The sequence below is a fragment of the Asterias amurensis genome, chromosome 8, assembly GCF_032118995.1.
Source record: "Asterias amurensis chromosome 8, ASM3211899v1".
NCBI classification, from domain to species: Eukaryota; Metazoa; Echinodermata; class Asteroidea; order Forcipulatida; family Asteriidae; genus Asterias; species Asterias amurensis.
Genome location: NC_092655.1, coordinates 19639387 through 19659315, shown reverse-complemented (window position 1 = coordinate 19659315; position 19929 = coordinate 19639387). Strand labels below are relative to the sequence as shown.

General features: G+C 39.1%; 2 protein-coding genes across 2 annotated transcripts; both read left to right on the top strand.

Annotated features, from left to right (window-relative positions):
* The first annotated feature begins 2560 nt into the window (after nt 1-2560).
* Nucleotides 2561-3576, top strand: LOC139940838 (endosialin-like). The gene has a single exon (XM_071937219.1). It carries the CDS (start codon nt 2635-2637, stop codon nt 3442-3444), a length of 810 nt encoding a protein of 269 aa, XP_071793320.1. The 5' UTR covers nt 2561-2634; the 3' UTR covers nt 3445-3576.
* A 6149-nt stretch (nt 3577-9725) lies between these two features.
* Nucleotides 9726-11866, top strand: LOC139940900 (attractin-like protein 1). The gene has a single exon (XM_071937285.1). It carries the CDS (start codon nt 9799-9801, stop codon nt 10579-10581), a length of 783 nt encoding a protein of 260 aa, XP_071793386.1. The 5' UTR covers nt 9726-9798; the 3' UTR covers nt 10582-11866.
* The last annotated feature ends 8063 nt before the right edge of the window (nt 11867-19929 follow it).

Sequence of the window (19929 nt, the reverse complement as noted above, 5' to 3'; positions counted from 1 at the left end):
TGAGGAGACTGGTCTTATTATTACTAATTATCACTAAGGAGACAATTATTACTAATAGTGTCCAGTGTCTTTAATATCGGTGTAAGGGTAAAAACTAATTACAACCTCAAGCAAGTTATAATATTAAAATAACAAACCTGTGAAATTCTGAACTTAAAGCCATTGGACCCTTTCGGTTCAGAAAAAAAATAAAAGTTTACAGATTTACAAATAACTTACAGGGTTTACAGAAGGCAATGGTGAAAGACTTCTCTTGAAATATTATCCCATGAAATGCTTTACTTTTTGAGAAAACAGCAAAACAATATAAATTCTCGTTAACGAGAATTACGGATTTATTTTAAACACATGTCATGACACGGCGAAACGCGCGGAAACAAGGGTGGGGTTTTCCGTTGTTTTCTCCCGACTCCGATGACCGATTGAGCCTAAATTTTCACAGGTTTGTTATTTGATATAGAAGTTGTGGTACACAAAGTGTGGGCCTTGGACAATACTGTTTACCGAAAGGGTCCAATGGCTTTAACTGGTCGTCGAAGTTTGCAAGATAACAATGGAAAACCGAAGTTGTGTGCCTTCAGATGCTTGATTTCGAGACCTCAAAATCTAATTCTGATCGAATTCTTGATCGAAATCAAGTTCAAATATTTTAGTGGAAATTCCTTGGTTCCCTACAGAGGGAGCCGGGGTTCTCACAATATTTTATACTATAACAGCTCTTTATTGCTCATTACCAAGTAAGGTTTTATGCTAACAATTATTTTGAGTAATTACCAATAGTGTCCAGTGCCTTTAAAGGAACACGTTGCCTTGGATCGGTCGAGTTGGTCTTTGAAAAGCGTTTGAAACCGTTTGTTATGAAATGCATATGGTTAGATAGATATTGTAAAAATAGAATATAATGATCCACACAAGTATCACTCGAAATTGCGTGGTTTTCCTTTTACATCGTCGACTAACAAGGTCGGCCATTTACGGGAGTCCATTTATTTTTGACTCCCATAAATGGCCGACCGTGTTAGTTCGCAAATTAAAAGGAAAACCACGCAATTTCGAAGTAAACTAGTGTGGATCATTGTATTCTACTTTCAAAACATCTTTCTAACCATATGCATTTGATAACAAACGGTTACAAACTCTTTTTAAAGACCAACTCGACCGATCCAAGGCAACGGTTCCTTTAAGTATAAGACGCGGTGTTCAGCTGAATAAATTAATTCAAACGAGACTACATGTCTTTCTTGATAATCGCGTCTATGAATCAGCATTAAAGGATTTGGGTACTTTTTGTAACACAAAACACAATGTCCACAGATTTACATTAAACTTAGTACACAGTTTGAAGATAATGATAATACAAAGCTCCCCTAAAAATATTAGTTGCTGAGGTGCTGTAGTTTTTGAGAAATAAGTAAAACAATGTCATGAAAACACGTTTATAAAAGCTACAATAATTTTCGTCTCATGAAATTATTTTCATGATATTGCTTTACTCATTTCTCTAAAACTACAGCAACTAATATTTTCAGGGAAGCTTTCTTCCATCATTATCTTCAAAGTGTATTGTTATACCTCGGTAACAAACTGTGAAGTTTGATTGGTCGAGAACCAATCATGTGACGCGCATAAAAAACGCATGTTACATGGCTCGACGGGCCGGGTAACATGAAAAGTGATCGTTCCCGGCGTTGGTTGATTTCCAGCGCTGTGTACGAAACAACCGCGGGTTCGAGGGAATTATTTCTTATTCGTCTGCTATTATTAAACATTGAATAGTATAGTCCGCTGTAATAATTTTTGAAGATGACAACAGAACTTCGAGAAGAGGATAACAATTTATACAAAGGTATAACAAAACAATTGTTGCACGTTGTGACAGGGGTCCATGGGTTTTGTATACACCCTCGAGAGGAAACGGCACCCTCGGCTTCGCCTCAGGTTACATTTTCCCCCTCGGGTGTACAAAACGCCATGGACCCCGTCACAGCGTGTGCAACAATTGTATGGTGTAAATCTGTGGACATTGTGTTTTTGGTCCTGCACTAGACGCTACAGCTACATTTTTATATATATCAAAAAATCTATGACCCATTACACTTTAAATATTTACTTAGAATTTCAAAAAGAGCTATCAACAACTGAAGCCACAAAGAGCCGTTTGTTTTGATGAAAAGTACAGTGTTGATGTCACAGACTATAATGTAGGCGTAGTACAAAATGTCAAGTGAATTATTAACCAATTAATAAGTGTAAATGAATATTAAACTATTGTGTGTTTTATCCAATCATCGCGAAACACCTAATTTATCATGTCGAAAACATTCAAAGACCAGATCCGGTATCGCTACATCAATTTGCTCTACCGCTTTTGTTCTGGACAGCGGGCTATTATACAAATTCCTATTAAAGGTTTTACGACGTAACTCCGGTCTAATAGTGTTTATTGAATTTGATAATTAATGCACGCTATGTTCTGTGACACCTCTTTCCTTGCCAGACTTACCAGAATGTTCGTTACGTGGGTGGAATTTGCTTTGCTCATTTTGCTTTTAACATTCAAGCGAAGAGGATCGAAGTGAAATTTTGTTAGTTATTGAATGCAGGAGAATTGTCAGCATTTTTATCAAAAGAAAAATGGCCGTGTCCGGTTGCGGCGGTTGTGAGTTGGTGATCTTGTTTGTCATTATCGCGGCGTTTGGACAGACTTGCGGACAGCAACACTCCTATCGGTCCCTCGACGGGTACTGCGGTCCGGGTCGCGACTGGCGGAGCTGGGGCAATTCCTGCTACCGCCTCACCGACCAGAATGTAGTATACCGTGAGGCCAAGAAAAGATGCAAGAGCCTGGGAGGTGAAATCGCAGCTCCTCGCTCAGCCGAAGAAACACGATGGTTCGTCAAGTTGGCCGGGGACATTGTAGACTTGTGGATTGCCTGCACCAGTGAAGACGGGGAACAATGGTTTTGCAATGGTCAGAGTCAAAAGTTCACTAACTGGTTTAGAGGGGTACACAACGATCAACAGCGCTGTGCGTCTTTGTGTGTAACCCGAGGAGATCCTGATGGCTGCGCACTGGGTAAATGGTTGCCTGTAACATGTGATGCCCCTGCTAATCATTTTCCAGCGGTCTGCATTATTCGCCCGAGCAGTCAGCCTAAGTACTGTTTCCCCACCGGCACGAATGGTCAGCTCTTACATGAGTCTCTGGTCAACCACACCATCAGGGAGCTGCCCATGCCTACCGTCGTCGGTTGCGGCAGGGCTTGCGCCAACGAGCCCAAGTGTCGCTCCTTCAACATCATGCGGGACGGTCAGACGCTGCTTTGCCAACTGAACAACGCCACCCGTAGTGATGAGCCTGCTGATTTTTATCAAAACACTGACTATTTCTCAATTTATTCTGATGACATTTGGTTTGAACATTCGTATAACATTCTCCCGTAGGACTATTAAGAAGTCGTCGACTGGAATGGTTTTGCTTAAAACTTTAAGGGCAAATCATGGTTTTTGGAACTGTTATAATTGTTTTAATGCTATGAAAGTGTATAGGTATATACAACTAATATGTGAGAATTCATTTTAATTGGGTGGAAGTGTTTTTGGGATATCGCCGAAAGTCTGGAGCGGTTTTGTCCGCGCAGTAAGAATAATCCAAATAATCACACAATCTGAGAAACGTTTCGTTCAGAAACATTTATCAAATTGAAATGTTTTTGAATGTTTTCTCTCATATCAGAAAGATACATCATGATGACTGTTACATTTTTTCATTTGCATTTTGCTTTAAATGCAGTGTACACTATTGGTAATTGTAAAAGACTAGCCTTCACAGTTGGTGTAACTCAACATATGCATAAAATAACAAACCTGTGAAAATTTGAGCTCAATCGGTCATCGAACTTGGGAGATAATAATGAAAGAAAAAAAACACCCTTGTCACACGAAGTTGTGTGTGTTAAGATGGTTAATTTAGAGACCTCAAGTTCTAAACTTGAGGTCTCGAAATCAAATTCATTGAAAATTACTTCTTTCTCGAAATCTATGTCACGAAATCTATTCTCACTGTGTTTTATACCATCAGCCTCTCTCCATTACTCGTCGCCAAGTAAGGTTTTATGTTAATAATTATTTTGAGTATTTACCAATAGTGTCCACTGCCTTTAATGCTTGAGGACAAGTATGAGGAATACCATTATCATTATTCACTTTGCCATTTTACGATTTTTCAGAGAGACATTTCATCACTCACATTTTAAAACCTTTACTGCATCAATTCTGATCTCTTAAATATTATAAATGTTGACGTTTTAATCTTAATATTAATTGTGGGACAGAAAGGGAAATATTGGGGGAGCTGTGCTTTTGATTATGGAATTTGGCAGCCTTTCAGAAAATGTCATGAAAAAGATATGGCTGTAGGGCATCGCAGATTTGTCCTTAAAAAAGGAATAAACAAATAGGAAAATCAAAAACCAACGGGCAGGTCATGAAGGAAGTTCATCAGGCTGGTAAAATATCAACTTATCAAATGAATTTTCCACAAAACACAGCCAGTACTTACGTAATTTGTTACGTAAGTATAGGAACCAGAGGTGGGGGGCACCTGAGAAGGTACCAGCTCAGGAGGCAATAAAGAATTTATTCATGGTATTTATTACACTGTCATTATATGCCATGTAAATGCATTTGAGTGGAGAAAACCAATTAAACGCATGTTTAACCCCTTGACCTTTGACCTAGTTATTTGGAAAGTGTCAATCAAGTTTACAAATATGTTTTTTAGATACTCAAGGTCAGGTTTCTATTCACCTCTAACACAAACCTTGTCCATAAAATGAATAGTTTTAGAGATAATTGACCTTAAAGATTGCTAATTACCAACTAATTTAAATATGCAAATTAGGTCACTTCTGGCTTGAAACTCTTGTCCGATTTTGGATATGTCATCAATAACCACCCAATAAACAATCAGGGGTTTCCCTTAACTTTTTTTTTCAATCGCCCGCCGGGCGAGTAAACCAAATTTCTCGATCGCCCGCAGGTTTTTTCACTAGCCCACATGTAATTATACACAAAATTTTCAAAACGAAAAAACAAAAACAAAAAAAAAAACACGAAAGTGAAGCCCTTAAAATTGCTTTTTTTGAGGATTTTATATCTGAATTTTTACCTTAAACTATACCTTTTCCATCAACAACCACTTTAATGACTTCGTGGTTAGGGGGTCGGTTGATTTGAACATGTTTTGAACTCCGTTTGCAACAAAATCTTCATGAATCAACGATCAGTCAACAACGCACATCGAGAAATAATTTAATGAACTTTGCCCCGCAACGCCCTCTGTTGGCAAAAGTTGTCCATGTTATTGGTTGTCCAAGGCTGTACATTGTGCACAGTCTGTAGTCATTATGCACAACGTTCGGCAATTCTTCACTCCGTTCGTGAATATGTACTGCATTGAAGTCTAGTCAAGAACATAATGAATATGGAATTATTAACAACCATCAACGGCCAATCACAGCGTGCAGAGAGTTGGTCAGAATGGACTTTGGACGACTGTGTGCGTTGTGTATGTGCTGTGCATACTGCATGGATGTACCACCAGTGGGCGACCGTGTACTGTGAGGATACTCAGCACACCATGTGGTTTGTGCATCGTGTTTTCAATTGATTGTACGTGTTTTCTGAAACGAACGACAGCAATTCCGGTCCCGATCACGACAAAATTAAATCTAGCAAGTATCTAGAATTGTCAAACTTACTAATTTAAAAGATTTAGTAAAAGTTTTCTGTGGGATTTTGCCACTGAACCCTCATTTATATGTGAAAAGGAATAATTATTTGACTCGCCCGGCGGGCTAGTGAGAAAGGGTTTTCAGTCGCCCGCCGCTATTTTCACTCGCATTTGGCGATCGGGCGACCGCTAATTTCGAACCCTGAACAAGAATCAACAATAAAACAAACTTTTGCAATTTGTGTGACTCAAAAAGGACAAATTAATCTGCAATGGCCCTATTGCCGGCCACATCTTTCTCGTGACATACTCTGACAGTACGTCGGATTTAATTATGAGTTTATCACATAATATAATTTTGGTACAACACCCTCTAATTCTGTAAATTAGCTTAAAGGATTGTGGTCCTTTTTGTAACGCACACACAATGGCAAAAAAAAAATTAAATTTAACATACACGGTTTGAAGATGATGATATTAAAAGACTTCCCGTAAAATATTTCGTGCTGGGGTGCTGTAGTTTTTGAGAAATGAATAAACCAATGTTACGAAAATACGTTTTATAAGCTAAAATAATTTTCGTCACATGAGACGAACATATTTTCGGGACTTGTTTTACTCAAGAACTACAGTAAAGGGAAGCTTTCTACATTCATTACCTTCAAACCGTGTAAGTTTAATGTAAATCTGTTGACAATGTGTGTTGTGCCTTGCAAAAAGTACCCAGACCCTCAACATCATTGGTGACATCAGAAAACAAACAACAACGATTTTAAATATAATAGCTACTTTAAAGAATGGATTTAAATTTTGGTCAAGGTGAAAAATTTGCCTTCAATAGTTTTATCTGAAATGCTATTTTTAAGAAATTTTAAGTTTGTTTTAATCTTGCGTGACCTAAACTTAAAGGCACCTGGAAATAGGATTTTTTTCTTTTAAACATAAGAGTATATGTTTATTAACAGTAAAACAATTTTTTGAGTAATTGTTTGTCACGATTTATATGTTAAAAAAATTAATTAAGTGACTGGGGGGTTGACTCCGCCTACCCCTTTTGTGACGTAGTAAAAGGAAGACTTTGCCTCGATCAAACATAGACCCCCCTCGATGCGTAGATAAACACACGTGCAAAAGTACATGTAATTCTAAGACGTGAGTTTGTACGCTGCGAAAAAGGTTTTTTTTCTGGCATTTTTCCGGCAATGCCGACCAAGTGTATTGCTGCTGGATGCAGCAAAACAACTAAAGATGGGGTCAGTCTTCATCTGTTTCCTGCATATCCCAAGTATAGGCGGTTGTGGGCTGCGAAAGTCAGATTAACTAGAGCAAAGTGGTCCGGTCCGACGTCTTTTTCAGCGCTGCAGCGAACACTTAGAGCCGTCGCGCTTCGAATCCTGGATACACAACTCATTTGACATGACGAGAAGAGCCATTCTTAAACACGACGCCGTCCCAACAATTTTTTTAGCTAGTGGGAAGTCGAAGAAGGTATCTGAAAGACGTGACGAACTCAGAGGAGCATTTGCTAAACGTGAAAAAATTCGGGTAAGTTTGAACTTTGAGGGTATGTTTTTAGCTTTTGCCAAGTGACACGATTTTTTGTTGGTACCGCATGCGATTCACCGTGCGTGCAGGTCCTATGTGACCGTCCGCCCATTATACAGCAGCCATAGTGCGTGCGTGCAGTCTGCTCCGTGGCCGTATTTCTATAATAATACCCACATCTTACAACCCATTTGGTCACTAAAAAGTCGCATAGTTAAATAAAAATAGCAGCAATAGCTTTTGTAAAAACCACTAGGCGTTCAACATGTTCAAGTTTCAATGTACGTATGTGTGTAAAATCGTGTCTAAATTTGTTTTGATGTGCCATGTTCCCAGACGTAATGTACGGGGGCCCGACTACAAATTTTCTCTTCAAATATCGCGCCTTGAAATACGTCACGAACAGCGCCCTCTCGGGTCGGGGCCTACTCGTAAATTTGTAAATACAATCAAAACTAAGATTTTTAAACCTTAGTTATTTTTTTATTCACATTCCTCTCATAAAAACACATATTTTAGTGACAAAAGTTTTATTTTAAAAAAATACCACTTCCAGGTGACTTTAACGTCTGGAAACAGTGACAACATAATAATGATTTGGTCACTATTTTAACACCAATGACTGATTAAGCTGAAACTTGCAGGAAGTTGTTATCAATTTAGATTAAGGTTTCAAACGGAAACCAGTGTCCCATTTGCTTGGGTTTTTCATTTTTTAATGATTTCTTAGGATTTTAGTAAACTTTGGTTGTATGTCATATTAATTAAAGACAGTGGACACTATTGGTAAGTGTCAAAGACTAGTCTTCACAGTTGGTGTATCTCGACATATGCATAAAATAACAAACCTGTGAAAATTTGAGCTCAATCGGTCATCGAACTTGCGAGATAATAATGAAAGAAAAAACACCCTTGTCACACGAAGTTGTGTGCGTTTAGATGGTTGATTTCGAGACCTCAAGTTTTAAATCTGAGGTCTCGAAATCAAATTCGTGGAAAATTACTTCTTTCTCAAAAACTATGGCACTTCAGAGTGAGCCGTTTCTCACAATGTTCCATACCCATTACTCGTCACCAAGAAAAGATTTATGCTAATAAATATTTTGAGTAATTACCAATAGTGTCCACTGCCTTTAATATCGGTGTAAGGGTAAAAACTAATTAGAACCTAATTAAAACTAAATTATACTATTAAAATAACAAACCTGTGAAATTCTGAACCTAATTAGTCGTCGAAGTTTGCAAAATAATGATGAGAAAAAAACTTGTCACACGAAGTTGTCCGCTTTTAGATGCTTTATTTCGAGACCTCAACATCTAATTCTGAAGTCTCGAAATCGAGTTCAAATAATTATTTAAGTGGAAAATTACTTCTTTCTCGAAACTACCTTACTTCAGAGAGAGCCGTTTCTCACAATGTTTTATACTATCAAAAGCTCTTCATTGCTCATTACCAAGTAAGGTTTTATGCTAACAATTATTTTGAGTAATTACCAAAAGTGTCCAGTGCCTTTAACTAAGACGCGGTGTTCAGCTGAATAAATTAATTCAAAGGAGACTACATGTCTTTCTTGATAATCGCGTCTGTGAATCAGCATTAAAGGATTTGGGTACTTTTTGTAACACAAAACACAATGTCCACAGATTTACATTAAACTTACACAGTTTGAAGATAATGATAATACAAAGCTTCCCTAAAAATATTAGTTGCTGAGGTGCTGTAGTTGTTGAGAAATAAGTAAAACAATGTCATTAAAATACGTTTTTAAATAATTTTCGTCTCATGAAATTATTTTCATGACATTTCTGTACTCTTTTTTCTAAAACTACAGCAACTAATATTTTTTAGGGAAGCTTTCTACCATCATTATCTTCAAAGTGTAATGTAAATCTGTGGCTATTGTGTTTTTTGTCCTACAAAAAGTACATAGACCCTTTCAGCTACATTTTTATATATATCAAAAAATCTATGACCCATTACATTTTAAATATTTACTTAGAATTTCAAAAAGAGTCATCAACAACTGAAGCCACAAAGAGCCGTTTGTTTTGATGAAAAGTACAGTATTGATGTCACAGACAATGCATAGGCGTAGTACACAATGTCAAGTAAATTATAAACCCATTAATAAGTGTAAATGAATATTAAACTATTGTGTGTTTTATCCAATCATCGCGAAACACCTAGATTATCTTGTCGAAAACATTCAAAGACCAGATCCGGTATCGCAACATCAATTTGCTCAACCGCTTTTGTTCTGGACAGCGGGCTATTATACAAGTTCCTATTAAAGGTTTTACGACGTAACTCCGGTCTAATAGTGTTTATTGAATTTGATAAGTAACGCGCGCTATGTTCTGTGACACCTCTTTCCTTGCCAGACTTACCAGAATGTTCGTTACGTGGGTGGAATTTGCGTTGCTCATTTTGCTTTTAACATTCAAGCGAAGAGGATCGGAGTGAAATTTTGTTAGTTATTGAATGCAGGAGAATTGTCAGCATTTTTATCAAAAGAAAAATGGTCGTGTCCGGTTGCGGCGGTTGTGAGTTGGTGATCTTGGCTGTCATTATCACGGCGTTTGGACAGGCTTGTGACCAGCACTCCTGCCCGTCCATTGATACGTACTGCGGTCCCGGGTGGCAGAAATGGGGGAATTCATGCTACCGCCCCATCAACCAGAGTGTAGTATACAGCGATGCCGAGAAAATATGCATGAGCCTGGGAGGTAAAATTGCAGCTCCTCGCTCAGCCGAAGAAACTAAATGGTTCGTCGAGTTGGCAGGGAACATTACAGAGTTTTGGATTGCTTGCGTCAAGGACGGGGAACAATGGTTGTGCAATGGTCAGAGTCAAAACTTCACTAACTGGTTTAGAGGGATACACAACGATCAACAGCGCTGTGCGTCTTTGTGTGTAACCCGAGGAGAGCCTACCTGCGCACTGGGTAAATGGTTACCTATAACATGTGATGCCGATGCTAATCATTTTCCAGCGATCTGCATCATTCGCCCGAACAGTCAGCCTAAGTACTGTTTCCCTACCGGCACGAATGGTCAGCTCTTACATGAGTCTCTGGTCAACCACATCATCACGGAGCTGCCCACGCCTACCGTCGTCGGTTGCGGCAGGGCTTGCGCCAACGAGCCCCAGTGTCGCTCCTTCAACATCATGCGGGACGGTCAGACGCTGCTTTGCCAACTGAACAACGCCACCCGATGTGATGAGCCTGGTGACTTTCGTCAAAACACTGAACATTTCTCCCTTTATTCTGATGACATTTGGGTTGAACATTCGCCATAACATTCTCCTGTAGGACTATTAAGAATTCGTCGACTGGAATGGTTTTAATTTAACCTTTAAAGGCACAGTATAACTTTTTTTTTCGAACGGTTATTTATTGTTTTAATCATTATAAGTGTAGATATAAACCAAAGTATACCTTTGTTTGTTTTTTGGAACTGTTATAATTGTTTTAATGCTATGAAAGTGTAGGTATATACAACTTACATGTGAGAATTCATTTCAATAAGTGGTAGTGTTTTTGGGACATCGCCGAAAATCTGGAGTGGTTTTGTCCGGAAGAATATTATATTCATGGTTTATTTATTAAAAACACTTCAAAACAGCGGCTAAAAGCCGAAATGCACAGTTAACAAAAAATAATCCAAATGTCACCCAATCTGAGAAACGTTTCGTTCAGATGAAATGTTTTTGAATGATTTCTCTCAAATTAAGAAACAAACATCATGATGACTGCTAAATGTTCATTTGCATTTTGCTTCAAGGCTTGGGGCCAAATTAATATGAGGAATATCATATCATTATTCGCTTTAATATTTACGCTTTTCAGAAAGAAATTTTTATCCACACACATTTTGAAAGTTTTACTGCACCAATTTCGATCTTTTAAATATTACAATTTTTGAAGTTTGAATGGTCTTAATATTTTGAGGCAGACAGAGGAACTATGTGATGGAACTGTGCCTTTGATAACACAAGCATTGAATTTGGAACTCGGTCAGACTCAGAGTATGTCACGAGAAAGATAATTGGCTAAAGGGCATCGCAAATTTGTCCTTATAAAAAAAGGAAACAAATAGGAAAATTAAAAAGCATTATTCCACTTATTTTGTGAAGGACAAAATTAATCTACGATGGCCTAATTGCCAAATATCTTTCGTATGACATACTCCGACTGTGTGCCAAATGCAATGCGTGTATCATCAAAGGTACAAACCCATCACATATGCCGTACTAGTTCTGTCTTGACCCTACATCATCATAGGTGAGAAAAAAACTTTTAAGATTTTAAAAAGCTGCTAGAATGGTTCAAAATTATGACCATGGTGGGAAATCTGCCTTCAATAATTTTATCTGAAATGGATCGATTGAGCTTAAACTTTCAGAAGTTTGTTATCAATTTTAGATAAAGGTTTCCCGTCATGGATTTTGTTTTGCCTAGCAAAATCTGTAAAGGTTATTTGCGACTTTTAAGCATTTCAGTAAACTTTTGTCATAATAATTAAGATATGAAGGAATATCAATAAAGAGCAAACTTCATTGTTGCAAACTGCTCACTAACTCTATGTACAGTCTAAATACTAACAAAGGAAAATCCCAAGGAAAAATCTTCTCACAGGTTGAAATATAGACAGCTTTCAACGGAGGGCCAAAAAACAACCAACAACCCGTGTTTGTCTATCTGCGGCAAATAAAGGCGTCTTTTTAGGGGGCACAGTTGGGTGCGCCATTTGTTTTACAAGCGTATTGCAAAAAAAAAATTAAAGATTGAGCTACCAATCACAAGCTTAAAAATGTCAAATTTTTATTTGTTGTGCTACTTTCTAATCGTAAAGGCAGTGGACACTATTGGTAATTACTCAAAATAATTATTAGCATGAAACCTAACTTGGTAATGAGTGATTGGGAGAGGTTGATAGTTTAAAACATTGTGAGAAACGGCTTCCTCTGAAGTGACGTAGTTTTCGAGAAAGAAGTAATTTTCAACGAATTTGATTTCGAGACCTAAAGTTTAGAATTTGAGGTCTCGAAATCAAGCATCTGAAATCACACAACTTTGTGTGACCAGGGTGTTTGTTTTCTGTCATTGTTATCTCGCAACTTCGATGACCAATTGAGGTCAAAATTTCACAGGTTTGTTATTTTATGCATAATTATGTTGAGATACACCAAGTGAGAAGACTTGTCTTTGAAATTACCAATAGTGTCCACTGCCTTTAACCAAGTCACGGACGTAGGGTCGTGTCCGAATTGATGGCTACACGGCTACGTCTACGACTTGATGACCACGCCATCATGCGATGAAGTATGTGACGTCATGAGCAACAGAAGTAGCCGTAGCCGCCAACTCAAATATGGCCCAATTCTAAAAGGTGAAATAGTTTAAGGTTTTGAAATCGATGTTCGGGAATGAAAATGTGTACACTTTCAAAGAGAAATCGTACATGTATGCGTACTAGAGCTTTGGCCTTTTCCCCTTCCGAACTTAGGCTTCGATGTAGGCCTATATCTGGCACCCGTTGTAAGGGAAGACTGATGGGTGTTCCCCGCACTCGTCGTCGACAAATCCAGCTCTTGGCGGTGATCCATGCCGTCCGATGGAGCGACCGGACCCACCGGCTGTCTACTACCGTTTGCTGAGGGTGGTGTCGCAAAGCTACGCAAACGCCGTCTGAGCAGAACGAGGAATCGTATGCTCGACACAGCAACACAAATGACCGGGCAGATCACGAGAAATAAAATACAGACTATTACAGTGTTGATCCTCGGTGGGGCACGGAATTGTTACACTGTATGCATATATAAATATGAATGTCTTTACTTTTGCTCTCAAATTATAGAATATTTTGAGGGCATAATTATTGGAAACAACGAGCTCGACGCTCTGTTTTCTCGGTGCACGTCATCACTTAAAATACAGTGCTAATTGATAAATATTTAAAAATACACGAAAAATACTTAATATTTACGGTAGTGTATAGGAACTCTCAAAAGCTTTTGTCTAGGGGGGACGCGGGACGAAGAGATGCCAAGTTCAGATACAGCTAGCAGCCCCCCGGCCCGAAACCGTCCCCCAGGCCCGACCCCCCCCCCCCCAGGCCTGAACCCCCCAACCCCTCCCCCAGGCCTGAACCCCCCAACCCCTCCCCCAGGCCCGAACCCCCCCCCCCCCGAGGCCCGAACCCACCCCACAGGCCCGAACCCACCCCCTTCCTCCCCTCTCCCTTAAAAAAATACCTAGATGAAGCCCTTTTTAAAAACATTGATTACGGAATCGCCGCCTGAAAAGAAAAAACAATTATGCAGAGCTTTATTCAAGGAACACGTTGCCTTGGATCGGTCGAGTTGGTCTTTGAAAAGCGTTCTGTAACCGTTTGTTATAAAATCGAAATGGTTACAAAGATGTTGTAAAAGTAGAATACAATGATCTACACAAATATGCCTTGAAATTGCGTGGTTTTCTTTTTACCTCGTCGACTAACACGGTAGGCCATTTATGGGAGTAAAATTTTTGACTCCCATATATGGCCGACCGTGTTAGTTCGCGACGTAACATGAAAACCGTGCAATTTTGAGTGATACTTGTGTGGATCATTATATTCTACTTTTAAAACATCTTTCTAACCATATGCATTTCATAACAAACGGTTTCAAACGCTTTTTATAAACCAACTCGTCCGATCCAAGGCAACGTGTTCCTTTAACTCGAAAACTGGCGCGCTCGGTTTGGATGTAATTTCAGGAAACATTAAATTCATCAAAGTAGAACTACAATAGATAGTCAACATTGGCAACGCATTGATCCGGTCCGTGGCAACCCCTAGCATGAATTTTGTTCCCTCGGATAAAAAACAGGATTACCAGCCAAATTTCCATGTGATTTTCAGGATAAGCAAACTACACAAGTCTTCACTACAAGAATCTACTAAGCAGCCAACGCCCACTACGTTGGCACCCGGGGCATACTGGACATTCCAAAGCAATACAGTGTAAATACCTGAAACGCAGTGAATAAAAGAAATAAAGGGGAAGGCGGGTGGGACAATACGAGGAATGCCTTAAGGATGATACAATAAAATAAAAACTTATCGACGGAGATAACAGTAATCCTCTTTTGACAAAGGAAGAAATTTCCACGTGATTTTCAGGATAATCAAACAGCAGCTGAATACCAGTAACAAGCAATGAGCAACATAATGGACATTTGGTTGGTAATTCTGTTTTGATCAAGGACAAAATTTCATGCTAAGCAAATTTGTGTGCAAAGCAGCTCTATGAAATTGGGTCAAGAAGAAAACAATGTGAAGCAATAAGTGCCTCTCGTTGACAGCTACCGGTAATTTGTGTATGGTTATTAATATTTTGTGTAATAATGAACAAAATGGGTTATTGTGAAGGCCGTTATACCTGTCATCAAACGACCATACTGATTAATATTGCCAAGTTATTAGTTGTTCACATTACCATGGTGATGAAAGAACATAACATTGAAGAGAACAAACACTTCATCACCATTAAAATGTCAACTGGGAAGGGGGAAATTAATAATTCATGCAAAGGGTTGCCATGGACCGGAACAATGCGTTCCAATGTTATGTCGACTATCTATTGTAGTTCTACTTTGATGAAATATTTTTTCTTTAAATTACACCAAAACAAGCGCGCATGGATGATCGTGTTAATGGGCTCTCCGCATATAAATTTCCACACACATTTGTTTTCTTTCAAAACAAAATTCCGGATTTTTTTTTTCATAAACGATTCCATGAAATAATCCACTATTCAACGACAACTTTTAGATAAAAGGACGTCAGATGAACGTAAATAAACATTAAAAACTATGGGTAACTTTTGAAACTTTAACCACGAATTCTACTAATTTAGTGCAAGAGTCTCATAAATTGTTTTGTTCTGTTTTCATCACTGTCTGAAAACCATCGCATTTACATTTCAATTATTCAAGTGACTGCGTATTATAAGTTCAGTCTTGTTTTCACAAGCTCTTAAAGGAACACGTTGCCTTGGATCGGTCGAGTTGGTCTTTGAAAAGCTTTTGTAACCGTTTGTTATAAAATGCATATGGGTAGAAAGATGTTGTAAAAGTAGAATACAATGATCCACACAAACATGCCTCTAAATTGCAAGGATTTTCCTTTACCGTGGCGACCAACACGGTCGGCCATTTATGGGAGTCAAATTTTTGACTTCCATAAATGGCCGACCGTGTTAATTTGCACAGTAAAAGGAAAACCAGGCAATTTTGAGGCAAATTTGTGTGGATCAGTGTGTTTTACTTTTTAGACATCTTTCCAACCATATGCATTTTTATAGAAACCGGTTACAAACGATTTTTGAAGACCGATCCAAGGCAACGTGTTCCTTTAAACATCATTGGTCGTCACTTTCCTATAAATTATATTTCCTTATAATCTTTATTATATAGGTTTTCTCTGTCAATTTCAGCAAATGATCAGCCAAGTTGAAGCAATACTCTATTCTATTTATAATTTTTTTTTTTAAAAGCCATGCAATGAAAATTAAACAATTCAATATGAATCAATAAATAGATTACAAAATTACACAAAACCTACTAAAACGAAAGCAGGGAAACCTATCCACAGAATGACAAGTTGGGGAGGGTGGAGTTTCAGCCGTATCAATGATTTACCACGGCCCTTAATGCAGGCTCAGGCTTGGACTGACAGGTTGTTTAGTTCTGCATCATTGCTGTGGTTATTTATGAAGCTGGAGGACTAACGCACTCACATCGGTTGCAAATGTTTAATACATCTACTCAAAATTAAAACTCAAACAAACGTTGGGCAGCACTGGGTTAACTGTGAAAATAACCGGACTAGTAGTGACCAAAAACTACTCGGGGTACAACTAGGATCGTATCAACACTGTTTAAACTATAGGAGCACTTTGAAGTTGAATCTACTCGGGGTACAACTAGGATCGTATCAACACTGTTTAAACTAGGAGCACTTTGAAGTTGAATCTACTCGGGCTACAACTAGGATCGTATCAACACTGTTTAAACTAGGAGCACTTTGAAGTTGAATCTACTCGGGCTACAACTAGGATCGTATCAACACTGTTTAAACTATAGGAGCACTTTGAAGTTGAATCTACTCGGGCTACAACTAGGATCGTATCAACACTGTTTAAACTATAGGAGCACTTTGAAGTTGAATCTACTCGGGATACAACTAGGATCGTATCAACACTGTTTAAACTAGGAGCACTTTGAAGTTGAATCTACTCGGGATACAACTAGGATTGTATCAACACTGTTTAAACTATAGGAGCACTTTGAAGTTGAATCTACTCGGGGTACAACTAGGATCGTATCAACACTGTTTAAACTAGGAGCACTTTGAAGTTGAATCTACTCGGGGTACAACTAGGATCGTATCAACACTGTTTAAACCATTGGAGCACTTTGAAGTTGAATCTACTCGGGGTACAACTAGGATCGTATCAACACTGTTTAAACTAGGAGCACTTTGAAGTTGAATCTACTCGGGGTACAACTAGGATCGTATCAACACTGGTTAAACTAGGAGCACTTTGAAGTTGAATCTACTCGGGCTACAACTAGGATCGTATCAACACTGTTTAAACTAGGAGCACTTTGAAGTTGAATCTACTCGGGATACAACTAGGATCGTATCAACACTGTTTAAACTATAGGAGCACTTTGAAGTTGAATCTACTCGGGATACAACTAGGATCGTATCAACACTGGTTAAACCATTGTAACACTTTGAAGTGAATAAAAGTAATACGCACATTACCAACCGTGTGGACCAGCAGTTTGAGACACTGCGTGTAGTGCATCTTTACATTTAAGGTGTGGCTGTGTACGTTCAGATTGTCATCGTGGTATGTGAACAAGAGCTCTGAAGGATGCCTCATTTTACTTTTCAATAGAGGAAATCAACACTGGTTTTTGCCGAGATTGGTTCTTCGGATCGATTTTTAGTCACGGCAAATAGTTAAGTATTCATATCTGAGCATATAACGTTCGTTAATTAACGACGGTTCTTTTTTAGAACCAACACTAGTTGACATTCACATGCTGTGACCGCAAAACCTTCTTATTCTTATAGAACCGTAGCAACTTATCCAAAATGTTGTTCGTGTACATCCTGGGCGTCATCTCAGCCGGGCTGCTTGTATCGATGACGGGGTCAACTGATCCACCGTCTTGCCCGTCGTTATGGGAGTCTTTTGGGGACGCTTGTTTCCTATTCATGCAGCCAGCTACTTGGGTGGACGCCCGGGCGGCCTGCCTCAACCTGGACAGTGAGATGGTGGTTCCGTACTCGGCCCAAGAAAACAATTTCGTGGCAGAGATGGCAAGGGTTCGAAACACCGGCTACAATTGGATTGACTGCAGCTACAAGCAAACCGGCAAGCGATGGGAGTGCGAGGGTGAGGCGAACGAAGTGGGAGCATTTTCTAATTGGGATCCCAATTGGAACCAAGCAGGTCTTTGTGGGTACGTGTGGGGAACGATTCACGAGGACTGGTTTGGTAAATGGTATAACAGAAGCTGTAATAACTGGTTCCCAACTGTTTGTGTTAAACGCTCGCAAGTTATCCCCTCTACAATTGTGGGCACCAGTACGAATGTTGACGGTCGGTCCGCCGCCATCGGTGGTCGGCCGTGCCGCCCAGGACCGCGGTACCACCGGTTCGTCGTGACGGAAAACCCGCTGCCTCTCAACTCATGCCTCGTCGATCACGTCATCAAAGAGTTCGTCATCACCAGCATCCCTAGCTGTGCCTTCGCCTGCATCAATGAGCCTCGATGCCGCTCCATCAACATCAAAATCATCGAGGAAGGACAGAAAGTTTGTCAACTCAACGACTCGACCGACCCGGCTAAGATCCAACAGACAGATTCTGTATGTATTCATTATACAATGTTCAGCGAGTAGTAAAAGATGCTTGGTTTGTCCATCAGCCCACACTCTAAAAACGTCTGAGTCAGTTGACCCGGATCATGGTCATGTGGGGTCTGATCATTTCTGGATCAGAATGCTCCAGAATCTATAATGTTTGTTGAATGAGCCATGGGTCAAAACGGGTCAACATGATGCTGAATCCAAGTTGAATTCCCATTTGTAATCCCTTTCCTGGTTAACCTGACTCGGAAATGCTCAGGCGCCCTGGGCTTTTAGAGTGTAGACGTTGAGTAGCTTCGTCACAATTCGTTTAATTATTGTAACTCAGTATAATCTGGAATCAAGCACATCTTAAACGCCTCACCGGTATCAATAAAAGAGCTGCCAAACTTGTTCTCACTATTAACTGTTGGAGAGCTCATGGATCTCCCTTACTCGCTAAACTATAGGCTTCCCATGTTAAAACGCATCCAGTTCAAAACTCTTTATGTTATATGTTTTAAAATGTTTGAATGGCATTGCTCCACCTTATCTAATCTTGTCTAACGTTTCTTCTTCGCCAAACCCACCGTCAAGGACTCCGTTCTTCTTCCGATAAAACTCGCCTTCTAACACTCTGCTGCTGAATTTTGGAACAATCTCCCATTTAATATCCGTAATTCTCCTTGTGTTGTTACTTTTAAGAAAAAAACTTTAAACCTATTTCCTAAATAGTAGATAAGTGATTAATTGTTCTAGCTAGATTTAATTTACCATTTTCTTTGTTATGCGCTTTGATCATGTTTTGGAAAAGCGCAATTATAAATACCTTTTATTGTTACTTTTTATTAATTCTAAATAAGAAGGCCACTTTAAAGGCAGTGGACACTATTGGTAATTGTCAAAGACTAGTCTTCGCAGTTGGTGTATCTCAACATATGCATAAAAGTACACACCTGTGAAAATTTGAGCTCAATCGGTCGTCGAAGTTGCGAGATAATAATGAAAGAAAAAACACCCTTGTCACACGAGGTTGGTTGCTTTCTGGTGCTTGATTTCGAGACCTCAAATTCTAAACTTGAGGTCTCGAAATCAAATTCGTGGAAAGTTACTTCTTTCTCGAAAACTACGTCACTTCAGATGGAGCCGTTTCCCACAATGGTTTAGTTTATACTTTCAACCTCTCCCCATTACTCGTATATCAAGAAATGTTTTATGACAATAACTATTTTGACTAATTACCAATAGTGTCCACTGCCTTTAAACTGAAGTGAACTGAACTGTGAAACATACCCGCAGTGTTGATCTCAGTAGCTTGCGCTGCAAGCGCACTGCAGACAGAAATGTCATCAACTGTTTCATCACCATGGCAATTTGTCAATTATTCAAGTGATTGCGCATTGGGTAGTCTTATTTTCAGAAGCTTTTAAACCATTGCCATCACTTATTTATACACGCTACTCGATACTCTTTCTCTGTCAATTTTGGCAAATCGGCAGCCCATTTTAACAATACGCTACTCTATAATGGGAAAAATCGAATCATGCTAACGAAAAGTGTCATTCTGTTTAGTTTTAAGACCAGTCAAATGTGACCAGTCAAATGTGACCAGTCAAAACATCAATTTGCTATACCGCTTAATAGTGTTTATTGAATTTGATAAGTAATGCAAGCTATGTTCTGTGACACCTCTTTCCTTGCCAGACTTACCAGACTGTTCGTTACGTAGGTG

What these genes read in the sequence shown, in the direction of transcription:
- LOC139940838 (XM_071937219.1), top strand. Translation starts at nt 2,635, where the DNA reads ATGGCCGTGTCCGGTTGCGGCGGTTGTGAGTTGGTGATCTTGTTTGTC.
- LOC139940900 (XM_071937285.1), top strand. Translation starts at nt 9,799, where the DNA reads ATGGTCGTGTCCGGTTGCGGCGGTTGTGAGTTGGTGATCTTGGCTGTC.